The sequence below is a fragment of the Lutra lutra genome, chromosome 9 (assembly GCF_902655055.1).
Source record: "Lutra lutra chromosome 9, mLutLut1.2, whole genome shotgun sequence".
NCBI lineage: Eukaryota > Metazoa > Chordata > Mammalia > Carnivora > Mustelidae > Lutra > Lutra lutra.
Genome location: NC_062286.1, coordinates 26,883,755 through 26,902,454, shown reverse-complemented (window position 1 = coordinate 26,902,454; position 18,700 = coordinate 26,883,755). Strand labels below are relative to the sequence as shown.

Genomic DNA, 18,700 nt, shown 5'->3' with positions numbered 1-18,700 from the left:
ACAGCTTTGTCTCATTACTTATAATACCCCTCATTTGGGAATTCATCCTTGTATTAGAAAGAAACTAAGTAGTAATTACCCAATCATTTTAATGGAACACTTTCTGATTCCCTAATTTTTTATATTCCAGTTTTCTATGCAAATACAAATTTAGATTTTATTTTCATAGGCTTTTTTACTGTAATGATGGCTTAAAGAATGGGGACCAAGAATCAAAAGATGACTTGAACACATAAATCAGGTGAAGGTAAAAGGCCTGGTGGGAATTCTAATGTGTGATGGCAAATTGGATATTTGGTTCCATGTTAACAGCGATGCCTTCAGTGTGACAGACTTCACCATGCAAGATAGCGTCATGGCCTTATCACTACATCCTATATGCCTTCCTAGCACCTTTCTAGAGCAAAAATGATTTCAGTGAGGTCTTTATTCCTTGACTTCTAGATGACAGTAAACAATTCAGCCAACAGTCCTTACCTACTAAGAGCCTGTGGGGATGCTGGCCCTGACCATGTCACCCTCGCTCTGATGACAATGTTAGTGATGCTTCTGCCAAGGACCAGATTCTAGCAGCTTCTCTGAGGAGCACCACCATCAGCATCCCAGTGGGCCTTCACTATGTCCCAGGGGCTTATTCATTCCTGGACAAATATTATAAAGAAAAAGAGCATTACGCTGACCATTGGATCTGTCTTAGCTTATTGGGTCCTCAAGGCCATATTGCTGCTGTATCACACCCGCTGTTGACTTTGGAAATGAAGGTGCTCAGGTGTGCCCGTTGACTGAGCCCGTCTGATTGAGCAGGATTGTTCCTGAGTAAGCGGCTCCAGTGTCGGCCAAGTCTGATTACTCAGTGCACAGAATATTGTTTTGAAACTTGGGATTTGGCAAGTGTTTATTTATTTGTAACCGTGTGTTATTTTAGAAAATATTTGAGGTCAGATATTTAAAGTCCTATTTGTTGGCTGGAAATTTCTGAGTCAGTGCATCTTTCTGACTTAAGAAACTTTTGCCAAGGGTCAGTTCTTTTTGGATGCTAGTCTGTTGTTTGTGTCTGCGTGTGTGTGTTTATACATGAGCTATGAGATGATATGTTATGAAAGTCTATATATACAAGTTAAAAAATACCTACGTATGATGTGAACAAAGTTAAGATTACTCTCATTACATGTTTCTCAGTATCTTTTAAGTGTCTTTAAGTATCTCTATCTTCAAGGGTCTGTGAAAATGAGTTCTGTTATGGATGGTACCTGATCGTACCTCCTTCTGATTAGGGGTTAGGTATTTTTTATATTTATTATGTATGTCTTAATATTTGAAGTAGAGTTCTCAGGTAGAGTCAGGCTGGCACACTCCACTGGTTGTGATGGTATGACTCTGTTTCCTCTCTATTGTGACCTTCAGCTAGAAAATGATTAATAAAGAATGTCCTTAGTGGGGCGGTGTCTACGATTTCTGTCGAGTCAGTCTGTTATACACCATTCATTTTTGTTTAGATGTATGTGTATGATTATGCTAATTTGTTTAGGTATCTTTTCTTAGCGATTACAAATATAAATAGTATTTCTGTGGAACATCTGTTGATCATTGAGTATTTAACTCAGCCCAGGAGTCAAGCATAGCAAATATTTAATTCCGCATCTCTGAGACATACAACCCATAGAATTAAAGGTTGTACATTCTTGAGCCGTAATGTTACGAGATTGGCATCTCCGTTGCAACATTTTTCACAGCTGTTTCTCCAGCGTGTTTTCTTTTTTTTTTTAGATTTTATTTAATTTTTTGACAGAGATCACAAGTAGGCAGAGAGGCAGGCAGAGAGAGAGGAGGAAGCAGACTACCTGCTGAGCAGAGAGCCCGACGTGGGGCTCCATCCCAGGATCCTGGAATCATGACCTGAGCTGAAGGCAAAGGCTTAACCCATTGAGCCACCCAGGCGCCCCTCCAGTGTGTTTTCTTAAACATTTCTGTGTTTCAGAAAGAGAACTTACTTTGGAGCCGAAGGGTTATGATCTCATCTCTGGCATATGTTAGCTTTATGTCTCGGGGCTGCAGTCTGACTCTAGCTCAGTTTCCCCATCTCTGTCTCTGAGATGGGGACAGTAATGTTCTCTGCTTCGCTAAAGTGCCATGAAAATGAAGTGACATGATGCGCATATGTGACTGTGCTTAGTCAACACACTGTGAACGCTCAGCGCCATTCAGTGACCACTCTTCCAACACGGGGTGCAGCTGATGTGGGTAACGTGCCATATGGATCCTGGTATCACTCTTCAAATGGAGCACCTACCTCTCTGCAAGAGGAAGGCCTGGTTATAGCCTCCCAGTGATGACCTAGTGAACAACAATTCAGGCAACGCTTCCCTGGCGTACCTCGCCCCGCTCACGCTCGGCTTAAACAGCCCAGCACTGGCTGAGTCGCCAGACTGTGATCCAGGTGGAGGCAGCATGCTTTCCAAGGCCCTGGAGTGCAGCTGGGTTGGGGCAGCACCCTGCCCTCAGGCCTTAGAGCTTCCCTGTCCTTTCTTGCCTCTGGACATAGCCGTGGGAGAGAGCATGGAGCTCTTTTCGTTTCTGTTTACTTTGAGAGGCTAGTCCCACTTGGGAAGTCCGTGAGCTTACAGCACGTGATCCACCATGATTCCTACAAAGCACGTGGCATCTGCTACCAGAGGCACTGGCATCAGGAAGAACCCCGGTGTGCTTCCTGAACATTCTGCAGAGCTCTGGGTTCCTGAGGTCCCAACACGGCAATCTGGGTGGTCCCAGATAGCGCTGAAGTAATTTAAGCGGAAGGGAAGGGAGAGGGAGCGGGATGTGCTGTTTAAAGGATAAAAGACTACAAAACACTCTGGTTGTCATGCTCTGTGCTAACTTTGGAATGGGTCTCAAGTTGTCGCAACAGAAATAAACGGTGTTTGATTTCAGTCTGTTTAGGTCTTACCCTGCACCCTGGGAAGTACCCTGTCCTGCTCACTCCATATGCTGCTTTCTCTTCGCACCTCCATGTCCCAGCTGTGTAAACAGAAATCCCAGTATGCCTCGGAGTGGCATCGCCCTTACCTGGGCTCCAGCACACAGTCTTATTTGAAAGAGGTCTCTTGCACAGACCCCAAGCACATGCCTTTCACCTCTTATTTCGGTCCAAGAGACCAAGCCCAATTTTGCACTCTAATGGTTGGAGGGGTGGGGGAAGAGCCCCCTACAAGAGGGCTACATTTCTGATGAGGGCACATAATCAGAACTGGCATTAGCTGGCAGACCCTGGTGGGGCACTCCTGACCCCACGAAGGCCGTGACAATAAGAACCTTCTCTGAGAAGTCCAGTGGTTTCCACTTCAGGGTTTTCTTGACAAGATTCTGAACTATTTCACATGGACGGCTTCCCTTGTGTCCTAAAGCCATCGTGTTGTTTTCCTTATTTAGGCCACCTTCATCTTTCACTGCTCCCCCTCGCCTTTTAGACTACATTATGTATTTTCCCTGTATAATGTCCATAAAGGATTGCCAGCCTTGTAAGAGATGGGACCTCCGTTAAAGCTGAAAATGGAATATTCCCCTGAACCTCCATCCATGAAGTGCTTCAACTTGACCCATAACAGACGGTTAATGCATGGATTAAGTCCTCTCGCTGAGAAATTCTGTCCTCTTTACGCGCACCGGAAATCAGCCAGAAGTCCCTGTGGTTACCAAGTTTGGTGAGATTTCTGTTCCTGGAGCTCAGGAAAGTTTATAATTTTTTCTAGTGACTTTATTACCTATTTTTTCCAGTATGTTGAAGAAACCTGAAAGGTTCTTTTGGCCTTTATTAAAATACACCTCGATTCCCACCCCAAGAAATAGAATAAAATAAAGCACAAATGGATTTGCAAGAAAGGTCTTAAAATGGTGGTCAGATCCGCTTTCAAAGTGTTTGAGACATTATGCAGAGGTAGATGTTGGCCTACATGGCAGTAGGTTTTCTCTTTTTATAAAAATGAATTAACAGCAGATGTTTATTAGAAGCTAGGAGTTATAAGGAACTCGGGTTTTGAATTAAATCAATAAATATTTTTTGTATTTTTAGCCAAAAACCTTTAATCATTTGCAACAGATATTAGACCTGTGCCTCATTGAAATTGTTTATGCCACCTGCATCTTGATTTCAGCAAGACTTCAGTCGAGTTCTGCTGTTCCGTTCTTCCCCAGTCAGGAAAGGCCCAGTGGGCCAGCCTGTTGAAAATCGGTCTTCATCTGTGCCTGTGAGTCTGTGCACCTCTTGTTTCCTGCAAATTATTTGCTCAGACTCCTCCGTTGCCATTTCTGTTTGTCTCCTCTTTACGTAAGCAGAAGTAAAGCTGGTTTCTCAAACAGGAGGCACACACATTCGATTTCTTCGCCAGACATAGAGTATGTGCCCAGCCTGTGCCCGACTTTGGGATACAGAAATGAGGATGAGATCACAGGCCAGGGATTTGAGTATTTTACCCATTAAAAGAAGATAAAATAGAATAGTAGCATTTTGTTCCTTTGTGGCAGTTAGAGAAAGATCACCGCAGTGTTAAACTTACAAGCGAAAATTTTTAAAGGCACTTTCCCTACACTTCCCAGAGTCAGCTGCTTCACTGGTGATTCTTGGTCACCTTTTTCACCCCCTTTTGTGAATTCCCTATCACCCGTAGTGTACCTTGTACCTTCTCACACCTGCCTGAGGGTTCTCTCACTAATGCTGCTGTAAGTGCTTCAGAGTTAGGAAACCAAATCGAAATGAAACGTTAGCAGGGCCTATAGATTGCACAGCTTTCCAAAACCTTCAGCACGTCTGCTTGGACCTGGGGTCCTGTAGAGCTGGTGAGATCCTCCCGATCCAGGAGTCTCTCCCCGGAGGCAGAGGCCTCACCAGGCTCGGGCATCACTGTGTCTCTAGTGTTGGGGACCGAGCTGTGGTGCCCCGCTCCACTCCTGTGATAGATTATTTTGTGGTGGGACTTACTCCAAGAATAAGAGCTGCATTTAGTTCATTGGCCTCTGGGATTCCAGAGGAGATTACCTTTCAGGACTCTAAGTGGTACCTGGGAGCTTGGAAAGAATGGAGGGTGTGTCGAAAGCTGCCTATCTTCCTCCCAGGAAGTGGCTCCCACACCACCACTCTGGCCTCCTGACCACCACAGCCGGAGTGAGAACCTGAAGCATCTCTACAGGACAGTTGTCTCCGGGCAGTACTTGAAGAGTCCAGCTCTAGCATGGGTTCGTGTGGATCTTCGTTTTCAGATCCTTCCACGGAGGAAAGGGGGGAAAGTCTGGAGCTGCCTCCTTTTCAGGGTCTGATGTGCATCCCTCACCGTGGCCGATTCAGAGCAAGGCCTGAGCCACCACATCAGTGATTCTGAAACACTGAATTGGATCTTTATAGAGGAAGAAACCACCACAGCTGTGGAGTCTATGGTTTCCCCAGCTGTTAATTAGTTTTATGGTATATAATTAGTAAAATAGCTCAAGAATAAAAGTAAAGTTCAACTTTAACAGCATCTTAGTACTTCTTCTCTTGAAGTAAGAGGGCAAAGTTTAAACAGTTGAAAAGTCACCTTGAGAGGAATTAACATTTCAAGGCCTCTTTATGAACCAGAATCAGGGAAAACAAAAACACCCAAGTTCTCCAAATTCTACCACTGAAGGACATGGCACACTTTAACTCTAGTCCTACATGGTGCCTTATAATGTTGCTTATATTTGAATCCAAAGACTACAAGGCATGTCTGTGCGCTCCAAGTTAGATGGCCCCATGGAAGGAGCCATCACACACGAGTGTGTCCCCACACACGGTGTCCCATCCATCCTACAGCTAGGACTTGGTTTCTGAAGGAGGTCAAAAGTCAATTCAAGCCTGGTCTGATGGATGAGAGAGGCCTGAGCTGAGGAAACCAAATACCAAAGCTGATCTAAACCAAGGAGTGGCCATAAAATAGTAACTATCTTCATTGCATGTGTCAAAATTTGGCTCTGGATGCCTTTGTAAAAGGAAAATTCCAAAGCCATGTGAAGCAAGGGCAGTATCGTTGGAATACATTTAAAGCCCTCTATAGTGACTGCTTAGAAGAAGGGGATCACATTTGTTTGGATATATAACTCCTGATGTGTTTGTCCTAAAAATAAACCTCATTATGTTAGTGTCCTACCTCATGTTTTTCTTGGAACATTCTCCTCTAATCCTCTTCTTCCGAGAGATGTTAAAGAGAGATTTGCCTCAGAAAAAGACCGTGAGTCCTCAACAACAACTTCATTATCTGTGTTCCTTCATAGGACTGTGCCAGACGTATGTTTCAGTCAGTTGAAGGGTAAATTACCTTTGAAGATGAAAACCTTAAGCCCCAATGCATGCAAGGGGCAGGAACTCTTAAGGCCTATTTTTTTTTTTAGAGTTCGTGAGTAATCACCATGTTCATTTGTGTGGCACCGGGAAGTGGCCCTCCCTGAGGTTACCCTGCTGGGTACAGACGGACAGAAGGTATGTGGGGACTGTGGAGCCAACCCATGTTGGTTCCCATCCTGGCCTTGCCACTTCCTAACTATGCATCTTGGGCAAGTCACGTACTCTCCCCCTGCCTCAGTTCTGTGGAACGGGGGTAATACCCTCCCACTGGGCTGCGGAGATTGACGAGAACGGACTCCTGTAACTCATTTAGCACAGTGGCCGGTACAGCAAGTGGGAGTTCCTGTTACTGGGTATCAACGAATAAAAATAATGTCATTGTCAGTGTAAACAAACCAGTTGGAGTGATAAATAGAACAGTCAAGCAGCCCAGCCCACTCTACATCCGGATATAAACCACAAAGACCACTTTTAGTTGAATGTTCCCGAGTTTCTGGAAACTCCATGGTTTCAGGCCTCTGTTTAGATCTTTGCCTTTCAGGTAAAATTTAGTCAAAAGCAGAAATATTTTTGTAAAGCCTCATTAACCAAACTCTGATGGATGAATCTGGGCCACATTGCAGCCACTCTGGAAAGGGTTCGGGCTTTCCAAAAACCAAGAATCCTCCATTTATTTCACATGAAAGTTCAGTAGTCTTACGTGTGGCTTTGTTTTAAAGCACCTTTGAAGAAACACAACTTGATCATTATGAAGCGTGGTGAACCATATGGTGGTTCAAACTGATCAGGGTGAAGATACCGTAGAAAACACTCCCTCTAAGCAATGGAGGGGAAGCACTGCTCTATCACTGTCTCTGAAACAGATCTCCTCAGGGATTGAAGGCTGCGTCCTAGGCCAACCGGTCCTGATGTATTACACCTGTAGCTAACGTGCGCCCCCCCCGCCCCACAGCAGCATGTTGGAACCAGCTTGACCCTCCCCTGAGGGTGTTGTGTACTTTCCAGAGAGGCCCTGGCACATTGGAGACCACAAGAAGAGGGTTCTGTGCGTTCTTGGGATGGAAGGAAGGGAGCCACTGGGTCGAGCTCAGCGTAGAGAACTCGAGCCTTATAGGCAGGTGGAGCCAAGGGGTTATGTGGGTTCCGCCACATACTGATTTGGTTACATCAGCTTCCTTCCCCTCTGCAAACCTGTGTCTCCCCAAGAGGAGCATAGACTGCCCTCCCTCTTAGGGTGTCTGTGAGGCTGAATGGGACTGAGTTCCTTAGCCCCACGGATGCTCACCGGGTGCTCTTCAGTTCTTCAGTATTTGACAGATCCCTCTGTCAGAACCTTCTGGTGTTTCTCTCGTCTCTGCAGTTTGTCTCCTCTGAGCTCCAATCTTTAAGAAGGTCAGCTGTGGGGGTGCCTGGGTCAGTGGGTTGAGCTTCTGCCTTCGGCTCAGGTCATGATCCTGGGGTCCTGGGATCGAGCCCCACGTCGGGCCTGCTTCCCCCACTGCCTCTCTCTGCCTGCCTCTCTGCCTACTTGTGATCTCTCTGTCAAATAAATAAATAAAATCTTTAGGGGAAAAAAAAAAAAGAAGGTCTGCTGTGAGAATGCTGCCTGGAGTCATTCAGTTCTTAGATCTCGGAGCCTTGCTGAGCTCTGCACCGTGAACTTCAGCATCGGCTCGGAGTTTTGTGCAGACCTTGAGGTCCCTCAGTCTTGCAACCAAGTGCCTTTTTACGAGCTCTTTTTTGAGGCACTGGTCCCCTTTCCACTCTCTGGCACCTCCAAGGAGAAACTCATTCTTTGAGGCAGTGCTACCAACCAACAATTGACTGGTATCTATCTCTGTATACTCTACCCACCGTCTCCCCCAGTTTTTTTTCGCAGTTTTATTGAGAAATAATCCACATATATCACTGTATACGTTGAAGGCATACAGGGGTGCCTGGGTGGCACAGTCAGTTAAGCACTTAGCTCTTGGTTTCGGCTCAGGTCATGATCTCAGTGTTGTGAGGTCAAGCCCCTGTTGGGCTCTGCACTTAGTGTGGAATCTGCTTCAGCCTCTCTGCCCCACCCCGCCCCCGCTCGGGCACTTGTGCACACGTGCATTCTCTCTCTGTCTCACTGTCTCTTTCTCTCTCAAATAAATAGTATTTTAAAAAGTAAGTTTAAGGTATAGAGCATAATGGTTTGAGTTCCGTGCACTGTGACGTGAGTACCACCATGGGTATAGTTAACATCTGCCATCTCCTTGTGATGAGAACTCTTAGAATTTATTCTCTTAACAGCCTTGCTGTCTGTCCCACAGCAGTGTTAGCTGCAGTCATCACGTCGTACATCACATCCCTGCTACTTATTCATCTCGTAACTAAAAGTTTGTATCTTTTGACCACCTTCCTCCAGTTCCCCCCCACCTCAGGCAACCACAGTTCTCATCTCTTTTTCTATGAGTTTGGTGTGTGTTTGTTTAGATGCCACATTTCAGTATAGTGTTTGTCTTTCTTTGTTTCACTTAGCCTAATACCTTCAAGGTCCATCCATGTTGTCACAAATGGGAGGATTTTTTTTTTTTTTTCATTTTTATGGCTGGATAATATTCCAGCCCTACATATAAAACATGACTGCTTTGTCCATCCGCCCATCAGCGGATACTTAGGTTGTTTCCACGTCTGGGCTGTTGTAAATAATGCTGCCATGAACGTGCCCCCCCTGGTTTTTTAAACCTTCCTGATCTCAAGTTGGAATGAACTTAGTTGAAAATGATCTTGAAGGCAAGAGATAATCTGTGATGAGCAGAGTTTAAGTGGAATAGAGATAAACCTGTCGAAGTACCTGGAAATTCCATCCATGTCTTCAGCCCACTCTCTGAGGGGAATGGCTTTATTGGGACCATGGAAGCCCCCGGACGTGGAACCCATCTGGCTCACCCTTCCGAGCGTCGGTGTGGGGCATGGCGCAATGTCTCCCTGGGGGGGCTCCCCAGAGAATACAGCTCAGTCTTTCTTGCCATCACATGGCTACTTTGAATGCCTAAGTACTTTGAATTCTTACTTGAATTTGAATTGAATTTGAATTCTTCATTGAATTTAGAAAAAGATCTATTTTTGTAACAAAATCAAATAAGGAACTTCAGTTCCCCCAAATATATAGTCCGAGTTCTTGATTCAACCCATCACCTCCAAGTCATTCAGAGTCATTACTCTCTTATGTCCTTTTATAAATATTTTAGAAATGATCTCCTGCGGTTGCTGAGTCAGCAATTACACGAACACTGTTTTATGCTGTAGCTCAGAGTTAAATCTTTGGTATTTCTTCCCTGGTTTAGTCTTCTTACAGTCCGCTCAGATTCTCCAGAGCTGAGCTGCTAGCATTCAGAAAACACCACGGCACATGGCCAGGTGCCCCTCGTGTGTGTGTGTGTGTGTGTGTGTGTGTGTGTGTGTGTGTGTGTGTGAGTGTGTGTGATATTTCCATTTTATTGCTGCCTCCTTATCAAAAGTAACTAACATTCGTTACGAAAAAAAATGAAGAAAAAAGCTCACCAGTTCTAACAGTTACTATCAACATTTTCTTTTCTTTCTAGAAAGTTTTTAATTTTCCTCTTTACGTGTTGGAGCTTGTACTATCTGTACTATATGTACTATGTACTATGGAGCTTGTACTATATGTGATGCATTTTAATAACTGCCCAGTATTCTCTCCTGTCATCCCATTCAGTCATTTAAACATTCTCTTATTGTTAGACACAGATTTTCCCCCGAACTTCTTGCTGTTGTAAATAACACTGTGATGAACCTCCACCAGAAACGCTTACTTTAGGCCTTTTCTGATTACTTCCTTGGAGTAGAGTCCTAGAATAAGTATTGGCTCAGTGGGGTATGAAGTCCGTAGAGTCACAGGAAGGGTTCTGCCAGTCTGGCCACTGACCCCACACGATCCACCGCTTTCCTGCCCGAAGCTCCCAGAGACTGAAATTTGTCCTCTTTTACCTTGTTCCCCAAATTGGCTCTGTCCTAGCGGCAGCTTCCTGGTTGTGTCACGCAGAGAGACCTCAGAGTGGGAGGATTGATTGCTGCACTAAAAAATCGATCACTAATCACTGGAATATTGAGGAGTTCGATAAGGCCTGACCAGGTCCCTCACAAACTCCCCATGTATTGCGAAGCAGTGAAATGACTCACCTGTTGGAATTGCCTCTGCCCAGCCTCCCGTGTAGGAAGGGCTGTCCTTCAAGTGTCCTCTTCCTCAGTATCCATATCCTCACAGCTGATTCTCAAATTTCTCAGATCTCTCCTTGCCTGTCTGGCTGCATCCATGCTGCTCTAACCTGACCCACGTCACATCCCCATGAACAGGATCCTCAACGTCCTTTCTCCATCTGGTCCTCCATGTTGCCCTTTTCCAGAGCTCTCTTTTTACCATTAAAGCTGCTGAGGCCCCTTCTCTCCTCTACAGGAAGGAATCTCAATACATCTGTTGTTACTCAAGGCCCCTTACCATCCGACCCCAGCTTCACCTCAGACCATGGTGCGTGTGTGTACGTGCACATACACACATGCACGTATACACACACACACACACACACATATTATATAGCCTGACACCCTCACTGCCCTTCCAGCGTGGCAAGCTGTTAGACACACCGTCTTCCGCTGGGAATGCCCTCCCTCCAGCTGCTTTGTCTCCTGCTCATCCCTCCAAGTGAAAGGAGAACAGTGAGTCTGGAGTCATGCCTTCCCCAGTTCCCTGGCAGTTAGTTGCTTTGCCCTCCGTGTTAAATTCACAGGAGCAGTGGTTGCTGTGTTGTTCTGTAGAGCGGTGTCCAGTCCCCAAGCCTGTTCCACCACGTCTCTGCAGTCCTCTGGGTCAGGGTCATAGTCATGCCTTCCTTCCCACTGATGAGAAGAGTTTGTAGAATCAGTGAACGAACATCTTTATAATGTTTAACATATTGTGATTATTCCTAATATCAATATAATTTTTCACAGATGATTTTAGCTTCATAAATATGAGTAGCATTAATTAATTAAATATCTCAAGATGTGTCTTTGCCTAGATCCTGAGAAAATACACACCAGTGCTTGGACTTGACCCCCTTTCTATGAAATCCCCATCCTTCCTAAGTTCATGCCTGGAGTTCATTCCCTTGATCCTTTTCTCTGAGAGGACTGGCCTAGACATATTTGGGAGGAAAAGCACAGCAGAAAGTGCTGGACAAGATAGGAGAGGAGTTTAACCTTTTTTCTAAGGTCCTTGCACAGTAATCCATTTGTCAAGTTTTATGCCATGATATTGGTCCATCATAGGGGCTATTACAAGGTTTATGTAAAATATAATCAGTGATACTGCTTTATGAAGAGATGCTTCCTTTCATAAAGAAGTCTCTGCATAACAGACTCTAGATTTGATGGCAAATCTAATGTCCTCAATGTAAAGTTGGCTGGAGGTCAGAGTATTACTTGAATTGGGTTCATTAAATGATTCTACTGAGCCATTTGACATGTGCATTTGAGATAACTTAATGAAGGTGCCTCCCCTGAGGATTCTAGGCTAGCAGAAACTTCTGTCATGGGTTTGGTTCAAAAGCCTCCAGTTAAGTTTTTAAGCTTAACTGTCAGTGCACCAGAAGACTTTCTGTGGAACATTAAGAAAGACAGCGAAGTATGTTTTTTCATAGATAATGAGAAAGCATTTCTGTTTACAACTAGAACTTCCTGTGATTACTCAGTATCCCCTGTTGAACTCAGGAAGCAGTACTGAGAGAAACTGTGAAGAAATGTTGAGAAACAGAGAGATTGTGCATTCTAACACTTGCCATAGATTCCTTCCCACACCTTCTTACAGAATTCTGCAGTGGACTGAGACACAGCTATGGAAATAGAACATACTAGAGTAATAGGACATTCTCGGCACCATTCAGTAAGGGGCATGTGCTTGAGTAATTGGTAAGGAGAGAACATGGACACCAAAAACAGATGAGAACATTTCTGTCTGTAAGCCTCCTCTGGAAAAGCTCAGTGGGAAGTTTTGTGCGGGGTCTCTGCAGACAGCAGCTTCTAGCCATCTTGAAGCATGTGGCTGTGAGTGGGGGTTGCTCGGAGAACATGGCATGTGATGCCCACGCATTTCTCCTTGCTCCCACAGGCATCCTGGGCTCCATCCTCGGTGGGCAATAAACACTGCCTCTGTTAGAGCCTCCCAAGGGCTTTCCAGATGGAAAGAACCCTGAACCACTGATATTCCTTTTCTAAGGAACTTTCCTTCCAGATTCCTTTGTAGTTTTTTAATTATTAGTGACCAGTGGTTAGCAGAGGTGCCTTTAGAATCTGAACATAGAATTTCCCCAGGCTAGCAGGGGTCATCCAGTTACTGGCCTGTCCAGTGATGAGGAAGTGCTCGCCCCTGTTTCCCTGTTGGTCTGCCCCATCTCTGCTGGGCACTGAGGCCTCACTCTGAGCCACCGTTCTTGAGCTCTGAGGAGGACTGGCTATAAAATGTGACCTGTCACAAGTAAGTTCAGGTAAACTAGGAGGTGGCATTGAGTCCAAAAGAAAGGAACTTTCTAGAGAAAAATTGGGGGAGGGAGGAAATTAGGATAAGAGAGACTGGAAGAGAAAGAGCAGAGGGTTTTAAGCTGTAAATTCTTACACACAGAAATAACTCCTAAAAATACATTGTCAGGGCACCTGGGTGGCTCAGTCGATTAAAAGGCCAACTCTTGGTTTCGGCCCAGGTCATGATCTCACTGTCTGAGATCGAACCCCACTTAATGTCAGGCTCCGCGCTCAGGACAAAATCTGCTTCAGAGTCTCTCTCTCTCTCCCTCCCCCAACTCACTCTCTCAGTCTCTCTCTAAAATAAAATCTTAAAAAATAGATATACATATATAGTTATCAAAAACCATGGTCTGCTGGAAAAATGGACCGACCTGAAATGAGGTTGTTTCTACAGCAGAAATGCCTTTGTTGACAAAAGGGAAATGCATCCAGCATCCCTGAAGAATGAAGTGGTTGTGCGGCCCTGGTGCCCCCACTGATACCCCCTCGTTCCCGGTGACGCACCACGGTCATTCCTTAGCGTTCTGCTGAATCATTTACGAAAACATTAACTGAAAGTAGGAATTTCAGGCAACGTCTCCATAAATATACTCAGCTGGACTTCTTTATCTCCTTCCACGTCAAACCTCGGAGCGCGTCTCTGTTTGTACTTGGGGTTTTTCATGTAATGTGTCCAGCCACCAGTGTGATTGAATTTGATTTTCTGCAGTGACGATACAGGGACCCTTGCCCAGTGGGTCCCATTCCCACCCGGCCATAGCCGTCACTGCCCTGCGTTGGTCTCCAGTGGCCACAGGGTGAGCGCCCAAGCTTGTCCCCAGCTGGGGAAAATGGCCACAGGGACCTCAGGATGCAGACGTCTCACCAGATCCTGAAGTCCTGCAGCGCGTCGTGTCTGTACAGAGCTGCTCCCCTTTCTGTCTCAAGGGTCCCGAGACACTGTGCTCGGTTCCATCACACGACTCCATCCTGTGCTGTTCTTTTCCCTAGAAGACACGATTCCGAAGAAGGCGGTGTGCCACTTCAGTGGGAAGGCCTACGCAGACGAGGAGCGCTGGGACATTGACAGCTGCACGCACTGCTATTGCCTGCAGGGCCAGACCCTCTGCTCCACCGTCAGCTGCCCCCCTCTGCCCTGCGTCGAGCCCATCAACGTGGAAGGAAGCTGCTGCCCGATGTGCCCAGGTATCTCAGCCGGCGTTCCCAGGCCGTGGCGCTGACCTCACGAGGGCCCAACCGAGGCGTCCCCGCATGGAGACAGGGGGCCGGGGTGGGAGTAGCTCGAGAATGACGTCAGGGTGAGTGCCTGGTTCCTTGCTAGAACTGCTCTGGTTCTTCCCATTTGCAGTCTCTAAACACTAGTGGCAGCACAGCTTCAGGGCCATAACAGACTCTTAAGGACACCCATCCTGTCTGGGTGGCACTTGTCAGTGCGCGCTGGACCAGCCTGTCGAAAACGGCCCGAGTCGGACGCAGTCGGGAATCACTTCACAGCCATTGCAAGGTGAAATACATCAGAAGCAGAGCGGAAGAGCTGCATGTAAAGGGTCAGCCCTGATCACTCTGTTCGGTTCTTCAATCCCAGCAGTAGCCAGACTGCGCGGCCCCCCACGTCCACCCTTCACGTCCGCTCAGCAGCCCACCTGCAGGTCTTAAACCTCAGCCCCCACAGCTGCTCAGCTCCCCCCAGGCCTTTTTCCTTCCACATCTAGGTCTCACACCCTAGTCCTAGCCCTCAGCAGCACAGGCTGCTGGCGGCATTCCAGACCCCCGGCCCTACACACACAGACTCCCCCTGCCGTCCAGACCGTAGGGCACCTGCACTCTAAGAGGGAGTTGGGGATCCTTTCCATCTTCACCTTGGTTTTTGTGTTTCCTTGCTGTATCATCTTAGAGAATCTGGTTCCGTGCGGTGCAGGGAGCTAGGAGTCTGCTAGCAAATGGGACAGTTAAGCTCCAAGAGTTGCACTGTCTGCACTCATTCACCTGTTGTTCAGGGGTCGTGCAGACTACCCCACCTGAAGGCTGGGAGAGTCTGCCCGCTCAGGAGGCTAAGCCCGTTCCAGAGCCTTCCCTTGGGTGCTGTTCTGCTTGTCTCGTGGGCCTCGTGTATGTGTAGATGCTGTAGATGGTGTAGATGGAGAGGCAGGTTTGTTCTGCTGGTTCCTCACTCTGTACCTGGCAGAAAAGAAAATCCTTGAGGTCACACAAAGCAGAGCGAGGACGAACGTGTATGTCTCCCGGGAGCTGGTTTGTCTGCTCCACACCACCGGTGTCTCACAGGTTCCGTCCCCGTCTTCCCACGAAGCTGCTTCTGAGGTACAAATGCTGAGACTTGATCTCGTATGTTCAGCATCGATTCCCTTTGTGCCCGCTGGGCTCCTGCCTGTCCGAGGGACCGCAGAGAATTCAGCAAACCCCGTCCACACGGAGCTCACACTTTCCTGGGGAGGGACAGGCAGAAAACAGCAGAGCACAGCCGGTCAGGGGGCAAAGGAGAAGGGACGGGTGGTTTCGTCTGAACAGGTGACATTTGGGAGACCCAGAAGAATGGAGGACTCCCAGGGCAGAGGCAGACCCCTCTGGGTGTAGACAGGGCAGAGCCCTGGGCTGGGATCGCACTGTGCATGTCGAAGGACAGCCAGGAGGCCTGTGTGGTTGGGCTCCGGAGCAGGAGGGTCAGGCAAGCAGAGGCTGCCGGGAGCTGAAGGGGATGGCCTCTCCGTGGTGGCAGGATTTTACAGAGGGGAAGAGAGAAGGGTGAGTCTTAAGCAAAGGAGGGAAGCTGTGTGACTTCCCCTTTCAGGGGCTGCCTCCCGTGCTGGGTGGAGCACAGACTGCGGGGCTGGGGTCGTGGAAGGCCAGAGTGGAAGCCAAGAGCAACTGGAGGCTCCCCAGTGACGCGGCCGAGAGCCAGTCATGGCTCTGGAGGTGGGAGAAGCGGTCGGGCTGGGATTCTGTTGTGAGGGGAGACTCCGTCAGATTTGAGAAGTGAGGCGAGAGGAAAGAGAAATCCCAGATGGCTGGAATGGGTGTGGGCTGCAGCGCGGACTGAGGGCGGTGAGGCGGGCCAGTTTCAGGTGGTGTTACTGAGAGGCCTCCACTGTCCGTCCAGGTGAGAGAGCGAGCAGACGGTCCGCGTGCAGTCCGGAGTGCAGGGGTGACGGGGAGTGCATCGGTCCGTTAGAAAGTGGCCAGCCTCAGGTGGTTTGTATGCTTTGGGACTGGATGACGAGATCCCCCAGGGAGTGAGTGTGGTGGAGGAGGGCCACCAGGACTGAGCCCAGAGACCCTCCAGCTTTGGGATACTGGGCAGGGGAGGAGGACCAGGCAGGGGGAAGAAGAGGCGCAGCGGGAGCCCAGGCGCTGGGACCTGGAAGCCGGGGGCACCCGGGGCAGGGGCGCGGTTAGGACCTCCCAGGAGACGCAGAGACTGACCGCTGTCACTTAGCATTGTCCTAATTGCCCTGACCGGAGCCATTTTGGCACAGGGGTGGAGGCTAAGTCGAATGAAAGTGGTTTCAAAAGAGGAGAGGAGGGTGGATTGGAGACACTGGTTATCAGCCCTGTTACTCGGTTCACAAGTGACACTGCTGTCAGGGGAGTGGCCTTGCAGGCTTCGCCAGCATTCGAGGTGGACCTTGCAGGACAGGTGGGTCCCCTTTATTGGAGTGAAATCAAGAGTGTAGACGCCATCCTTTGTGTGGAGTGGGGAGGCTCATTTTTGAGCAGGTGAATGACGTGGTCAGAAAGGTGCTTTGGGAGAATTAATAGGTGATGTGTAGGAGGGACTAAAGCAGGGGGAGACGAGAGGCCAAGACAGCCATAACTCACATCTCAGACATCCCAAGTGTGTGACAACAAGGCCCCACATCCAGGTGACGTTGCTGTGAGAGGCACTCTCCTTGGTTTGGGACTTTAAGAAAGGAGAGAGTGCACATGTAACATCCTTGTTCATTATGAGAGATTTCTCCAGTAACTTCTCGGGGTTTACTGTTGGATTGAAATTTAATTTCTGTAACTCCCCTTTCTAGACCTGATGTACTATTGATGAATCACTTCTCCATCTTCTCTCTAAGCAAACTTTGCAGTCAGTCTAGCTTTGCCACCTTGCATTTGATTAAGTGCGTCCTTCCGGAAGTTGGATTCCCATCCTGCTCTCTCCCTGGCTCATTGTGTCATCTTAGTCCGGGATCTTCACCGACGGGCCAGGCTTCCATTCCTCATATGGGTAGCTCCTGCTACCTCGCGTTGCCCTCTGCACATATCGACTAGAGATCTGGGTAGCCTCACCCTTTACAAAGCACTTACCCACTCTGCTGTCTTAGGATATGAGGACAAAACCTGTGAGTCGGTTAGTGCTTGTGCCGTCCTACGGAAGAAACCGGGGCTCAGGGAAGTTAAGTGAATTATCCGAAGTCATGCCAGCAGTTGGCAGACCTGGGAGCTCTTTCTGGTCCTCAGTTGACTGCAGGTTCCATCTCCCAAGAAATGATGCCTCGGCTTATGAGCCCCAAGCATCCTGCCCCTTATTCCAGGAAACGACATCTTAAGGAAGGTGGCTCTTAAAACTGGCCAGGTATCTCTGAAAGTAAAGTATATCCCCGGTAAGTGGCCTTGGGTTCCTCTGAAGTTCAGAACATTTGACCACAGCTGTGGGTCTTCACTGTAACCACGGGCCCGTGATCCACATGGCCTGGCCAGCTGTGGGTTTGTGTCTGCAGTGCCAGCAGCTGTCAGGGCTCTGACAGTAAGTGCCAGAAGGGCTGTATGTGAGAGTACGGGTCAGACGCAGGCCTTGGCCGTCGAAGCCCTGTCTAGGCAGAGAAGTAGAGTAGCTTTTTTGTTTGTCCAAGTTGTTTTTTGGCCAAAAAAGAGACAGCATCCCTTGTAAGTTCACATTAAAGGGAAATGACCCTCTCCCCTTGGGCGTGAGGGCTCCACGCTAAAGCTCTCAGTGTTTTGTGACGAAGAAGAAGGCATGGGTCGACTTTAATCCAAGCCACACAGAGGTGAGGGGAGCAGACCAGTACCAAGGGGAGGCTGTGAGCCGCCCAGCGGTGAGAGGCCGAGGGCACAACTGGTCTTACTCCGGGCTGCCTCCCCAAAATGTGGACCAGCGGAGCACACAGGAAGTATTTGTGGACAGGGCCTATATAATTAATCCCTCTATTTGGGACCTCCTCCCCAATCCAGGGCACACCCTTCTACCTTTCCCACTGCTACCAAGCTGAACCTTCCTAAGCACCTGTGGGAGGAGGACTCACCTGTGCATTCTGCTGTTTGTGGGGTTTCCCTTGCAATCTGCACGTGTGCGGATAGGCGGTACGAGGATTTCAAGCCTGCTTCTCTGCTGCTCTCATCCCGGAAGACCCTGAGGTGAAGCGGAACCGATCCCAGCCAGCCCTCCTCGGGGGCTTTGACTGCTTAGCCATCGACACTGCCAGGTTGTGGCTGGAGTAGATCTCACTTTGGCCTTTCTGCTGAGCTCCCTGACACCACTTGTTTGGGGGGGGTGGGCGGAGTGGTTGTTGTGACGGGAAAGGTCAGTGCTGCGTGGACCCACAGAGGAGGTACTCAGAGGTGCTATGGCATGGAAAGATGTCACCTAAATGTCAAGGTCACTTTTCTTTCCAGACTCTTCAGGAAATTCCTGTCACTGAATCAGGGTTTGTCAGTGGGGAAACTAAATGCCATGCTTACCCACCTACCCCAGAATCACCCACCGTGGGTCTATGGAGTCATGACCCGTGAGAATCAGCACATTTTATAAGCTCTTAGGGTGATTCAGAGAGGACAGAG

At 48.1% G+C, this 18,700-nt stretch overlaps 1 protein-coding gene across 8 annotated transcripts in view; it reads left to right on the top strand.

Moving 5' to 3' along the window:
• CRIM1 (cysteine rich transmembrane BMP regulator 1) overlaps positions 1-18,700 on the top strand; it is a 187,458-nt gene that overhangs the window by 160,398 nt on the left and 8,360 nt on the right. For 6 of the 8 annotated variants that reach the window (XM_047744662.1, XM_047744668.1, XM_047744666.1 and 3 more), the window contains one exon: positions 13,889-14,083. The exons of 1 other annotated variant lie outside the window; for it this stretch is intronic. In XM_047744662.1, the coding sequence (XP_047600618.1) occupies positions 13,889-14,083 (195 nt within the window). The remainder of the gene's footprint in view (positions 1-13,888; positions 14,084-18,700) is intronic. One more of the 8 variants, XM_047744660.1, reaches the window with a different exon arrangement.